Source organism: Primulina eburnea, chromosome 12, assembly GCF_022965805.1.
Source record: "Primulina eburnea isolate SZY01 chromosome 12, ASM2296580v1, whole genome shotgun sequence".
NCBI lineage: Eukaryota > Viridiplantae > Streptophyta > Magnoliopsida > Lamiales > Gesneriaceae > Primulina > Primulina eburnea.
In genome coordinates this window covers 29,064,362-29,070,406 of record NC_133112.1, presented here as the reverse complement: position 1 = coordinate 29,070,406, position 6,045 = coordinate 29,064,362, and the positions used below count along the sequence as shown (strand labels likewise).

Sequence of the window (6,045 nt, the reverse complement as noted above, 5' to 3'; positions counted from 1 at the left end):
TACAACTTGATAATACAGCACGAACCAGAGTCGGCAGCGCATTTAATTGGCCACCCATTTCCATGCATCACAACTTTATTTATTTATTTATTTTTAATCCTTCTCTTATAATTTTATTAGGTATTATATTTTTTTATTCAATAATGACACATTAAAGGGGCAACGTGTTGAACTTGCACAAATATTATACTGTTTTTTTAGATAAAAAATCTACATGTATTTTTATCTGTAATAATTAATAATTTGTTCATGACTGATTCTACTTTACTGGAGAACAACAATTATAGTTTTATCGTTAACACTGAAACACTAAATGTTATCTTAAATTCATACCTTACTTATTTACACATTATTTTAAAAAAATACAATATATTTCAAATGGTTCAATTATTAGATGGACTTGAAATCTATTCTAATTAATATGAAACACTATATAAATATGCAAATGATCGATCTGAAATTTATAATCTTGATTATCTAAAACTACAAAATTACATTTGAATATATTTGAAATCTATCAATCCAAATTCAAACTTAGGTTTTCGTCCATTTGATGGTTAAGTTACATTACAGGTTATAGTTCGATAACCTAGCCCCATGAAGAATAAAACTGATGCGTGATCCGAGAAGGGAGTTTGCGCGTTATATTATTGTCTCATGTCATTGAGAGAACAATTAAAATGTGATGTTTGTCCGACTACGTGACCAATTGAATGTGTTATATTATCATATTACTTATAATTTTTGTTTCCTTTTCATACTTATCTTTCCAATAATTATCATCGCTGTGATCGTCATTTCTTTATCATCATAATTATAACTTATTTCTAATCATTTAATAAAAACATGAATAATAAATTCACGATGGCCTTCTATTCAAATGCATTAAATACCTTCTTCAGAATAAAAATAAAACAAATTGACACTTAATATTTCAAAATGAGAGAAAAAAACATTTTTCTTTTATATATATATATATATATATATATATATATATATATATATATATATATAAAAGGTACTTATGAAAATAATTTCATTTTATAATTTGAATGATAATATAGTCTTCCAATCGGTTGTTTTCTTCTTCTCTATTACTTATTAATTAGGGTTACATTATTTTGTCTTTCATTGACCACATTCATTGTAAGAAGAACCTAAAAAGTTGAGTATTTCGATCTCTATAATTTTCCATTGCTATTTTTATAGGGGACATTGGTATGATGCATGTAACACGTAATTTTTTTAATGTAATGAGAAAATTTCATATAGTTTTTGTATTTTAATTATAGATAAATTCGATCAAAATAAATCTTAGTTCGATTTATTTACAAGTTTGAATATTTATTCATTAAGTTTTAAAATTACCGACATTATTCATTATTGTTATTGAAAAATAGAAAATCTTCAAGCTATCATGCAAAGAAAAATGATAATAACAACATTTATTTTGTCCTATATCGCGCATAAACATTAACTAGTTTGTTTTAGCCAATCGTGCATTTACGTTTCATATCTCCAAATAACTCATCATACATAATTTCAAATATCTCCCATAACATAACGTGGATATTGATAATTGAATATGACCTTCATTCATGGTGCAATTTATTTTTCCTATCGAGTACATAATAACCAATAACAAATAAAATCATAGTATGTTAGATCAAGTAATTACCATTAGGCCAAAAGTTGTAGCTGTTAGTCAAAGCATCACTTTATTTCTTTTTACTCGTAGCAGCTCAAAGTGTGTCAGGCTATTAGGTTCACGAGTCCAGGGAGGTGCATGTCTATCTGTTGGTGCTGTCTCATATCGCTTAAAGATCAGTTTTATCATTTTTTTTACCGTCTATCATGTTTTCACTATAGACAATATTACTCGTTAAGATTTAACGTCACTCTTTCACGGTCCATCTAGTCAACCAGATCAAGCAACACGACGTCAACAGTTTGATACACGAGAACTTTCCAGAAGGTCACTCATCCCAATACTACTATCACTTATATATGTTTAATCAAACATAATCAAATAATAGAAACATAACCTTTTATGTTACATTTTTTTTATATAATAATTGGTTTGACGTGGCATATAATGATAAAACATAAAATCCAATATAGATTTATGTTTTGCTTATAAAAAATATGATACATACAAAAAAAAGTATATAGTGTTATTGGAGATAGAGAAACTCAACGAGTAATTATGCAATCGCCGTTGGCCAAAAAAAAATTAAATTGAGCAGCCTTTACAGTTTTGGAAGGATTAAATTCTTGGCATTGTATAATAAACTCATGAACCTTCCCCTTTTATTGGAATTAAAAATATATATCTGCCCTTAATTTTTGTAATGAAGAATACATTTATATTAAAACCTACCATTTAATTAATACAATAACTAATTTCAATGTGAGCTCGTTGTACTTTATCGGCTCTATAATGGTTCTTGCGGCACAATGTAAATTTAGCATTAGTGGTTATGTTTTAAAATTGAATGAAAATGCTATGTATAAGAACTTGCTTTAACTGTTATCTGCTAGCTACAATTTTATTAATATAATTAAGCAAAATGAGTTGGTGTATCTAAATTCATTTTGCTAAAAAAAGATCACTAAAAATTTCATATTTTAATGATAAAGGAATATTGTAAAATTAATCATGTAAGCTGACCTATATATATTTTTTGGTTATTTTTTTTGTGCAATAAATTGAATTTTTTGTACATCTAATCTAAATTTCACCCGATCTGTCACGATGCTAGACGTAGTGCTTAATCAATATCTTGGAGAAAATCCGACTAAACGTACTAAAACACACTGATTTAATGGCAATGCAACTAAAGTTTGATCAATTAAGATGATCAAAACCCTATTTACACTAACTAATTAATCATAGGACGATTTTTGGAATTTTGGCTTATGATTTCGAAGGACGACTATGCTTTTCAATCACAGAATCTTGATGATAAAGGCTTGATTCCTAGTGAAATGACCATCTTCTTGATCTCTAGGGTTTCGAATAGAGTAAATAACTTAATGACAATACAAAAAACAGACTTATGAATCAATAAAGTTATAAATCGCATACAGAATATATTTATAGGTCAAAGATCTTTGTCGATAAATCAATTTTTCCACATTTCATAGTGGAAATAAAATAGGCAATAATTCTCATGCCAAATACATGAAAACCTTCTTCTAAAAAACCAAAATAAAAAAAAAAACCCATCACAAATTCAATACATATACATGTATACGTTCATTATATTGAACACATAGTTATTATGCCATTTAAATCATTGCAAATGGAATATTATTCTCAATAATACATTTCAAAATTAATGGAATGAGTTGCTCTCTTATTGTGCATTTGCTTTCTCAGATATGTTAATCATTAGTCTTATCGTACCTCTACTTAGATTTTTTCAGATGTCTTCATAAATAATAATTGAAAACTTAGTTTACTGTATACAAGTACATAGTTGATTAAAACATTTTGTTCCATTTAACCCTTGTGTGGATTACTAAATCTCTATAAAAAATTTAGGGTAAATATTTTTTTATGACAATTCTCTGGATCTGGAACATGGGATCTTGACATTCTTGGTTAGAATCACCCATTCCATCCTAAAAAACAACGAAAATTTAAGAAATCGAAAACATAACATACTTGTCAATATATAGCCTATATATTGATCATCATATATAATTATAAATTAAGGTTATTAGGTTTTAATGAATATATACTACCATACAATAATATCATATATTTATTTGACCTCCAATGATAAAAGAAAACATTACAGGGATTCAAATTTCAAATGTTGTCTAGTCTGAAATGCATAACGCCCCTGAAATTATTTACATATATATAATAACTGACCATAACCGCTACACCGGCAGGATAATATAGTTAATCTCCCTAATAAAAATAAGCTTATTGATGAAATACATGGAAATTCGGGGCGCTAGCCGAGTATACAGAGATAGGGTTACCTGCAAATGGAACTTGATCTGTTGCTGAATATTCACTTGGCGATGAAGTGATTTTGTCACTGTTAAACAGATCCCAATTTCCGAGGAATCCCATGAAATGAGCGTTGGAATCTAGGCAACCTGCGACAGAATCAGAGAAGTGGCTGTAGTCAGAAATAGGGTAAGAACTCGGGGTTCTTGAATTTCCAAGCAATTTCTCTATTGTGCCCTCATCGGATGATATCTGCTCCCCGAATGAGTTGAAATCAGACATAAATGGCGAGACCTTATTTTCTTGATCATGGGATCTTGATTCTTGATCAACTCCTTCAAATGGGCAGCTGCTGGTTAAAGACTCTAATTTGAGGACATCTTCATTTTCATGGTTGGGGTTTGATTTGTTGCACCATTTGATCATCATTTTCTCTCTTGTTCTGCTCCTTGCCCTTGCTCTTGCCTTGTCTCTTGACACCCTATCCGTGGAATTACACTCGGCTTTTTTCGATCTTTTGTCGGTTTTCTCGCTTGGGTTTAGGCAAAATGGCCCCGTAATAATTTTGGCCGGTGCAAAATTCATCATACCTTCTTTGACATCAATATTTGAAGTCTCCTCAATTCCTGACATGACTTCACATTCAGAAAGAAATGATTCACTCCTCGCTTCACTTGTAGAAATGTGTGGATGGTCTTTCTCCAGGTCCTTAATAGCCTTCTTCGATTTTGTAAAGAGCCATTCAATGGTTTTGCTTGCTTTATCGAAGCCTAACATGTCTTGAAGATCGAAGAATTTGCGCGCCACTTGAAGGGATAATCTCATCCTCCTGTCTCTAATACCCTGTGCTGTGCAAATCTTGCTGTGTCTGTCTTTCTTGCCAGTTCTTTTCCGTGGAACCATGCTCATATTTCGCCTCCGAGGTGGTGTAAGATTAATCCCGTTGGGACTAATCCCTTGATCAGCTTCCTTCCCATTCGACTTTGAGGCCGCAATATTTGGTTTGGTCACAGTGCTGTTATTCTCAATCTGATCAACCATAAAATGATGATTTGTGGCCATGATCTGGCTCTGCGATAAAATCTGATTCAAGGGCATTTCGTATTCATCGAAAAATGGAGAAGGAAAGTTCAAGAAAAAGGGGACTGGTTCATCTTGTTTGGAGCTAGGGTTTTGTTGATCACTGAGGAAAGAGGACCTTCTCAAAAAGAAATCGAAAGCCTTGTCGTTCTTTGATGAAGGAAACATTATATCTCTGTAAATGCACCAGTTGTAGTCTCTTTTAACCCTTTGTTTAAGGCGATCTAATTCAAATAAAGTTCCCTACAGTTGAAACAGGAACCACATCATGAAGAAGAATTCAACTCCATGGAGAAAAATTAAGGAGATTGTACTTTTATTTGGGGGGTGAGGTGGGGTGGGAGTGAATGAAATTTAGGGCATGAATGTGGTCTGATGCATCCCTAGTGATGGTGATGGAGGGGAAGGGCAGAAGAGAGGGCGGTTGATGTGGGATTTTACCAAAGAAAATGATGTCTATATAGACGTATGTAATTACGTCGAGCTTCCCTTGAATTTCAACTCTAGTTAGTGTATATAAACCCAAGTTGTGTTTAGAGTTTAACTTTTTGACTAGATGCAATTGGACTGTAAATAATTTTATTTACATTTTAGATTTTATACTAGCAAGAAAAATATTAGACATCATCGTGTAGACTTTAGATATTATATAAGGGTGTCAAAATCTTATACGATATGGTGATCTAAAAAAATCAGGTTTTGATTGGGGATTTTTCGGTTCAGATTAGATCGGGTTGAACCTGATATCTGACCTGATTATCTGGTCTAGGTTGGTTTGATCCTAAAATTTAATTTTTTATAAATATATATATATATATATATATATATATATATATATAAAATTAATAATTAATGTCTATATTTTTATATATGGTATGTTTGAAAAAAATTATAATATATTTATACAAAAAATTCTCATAATTTAAAACTTATTTTGTATTTTTTAAACAATTTTTTATTTGATTTAATAAATATACTTTTAATTTTTTTATCGTTAA

General features: G+C 30.6%; 1 protein-coding gene across 1 annotated transcript; it reads right to left on the bottom strand.

The window, feature by feature from the left end:
- Positions 1-3,747: 3,747 nt before the first annotated feature.
- On the bottom strand, positions 3,748-5,465 carry LOC140808294 (uncharacterized). The gene has a single exon (XM_073165375.1). It carries the CDS (start codon positions 5,213-5,215, stop codon positions 3,938-3,940), a length of 1,278 nt encoding a protein of 425 aa, XP_073021476.1. The 5' UTR covers positions 5,216-5,465; the 3' UTR covers positions 3,748-3,937.
- Between the last annotated feature and the right edge of the window lie 580 nt (positions 5,466-6,045).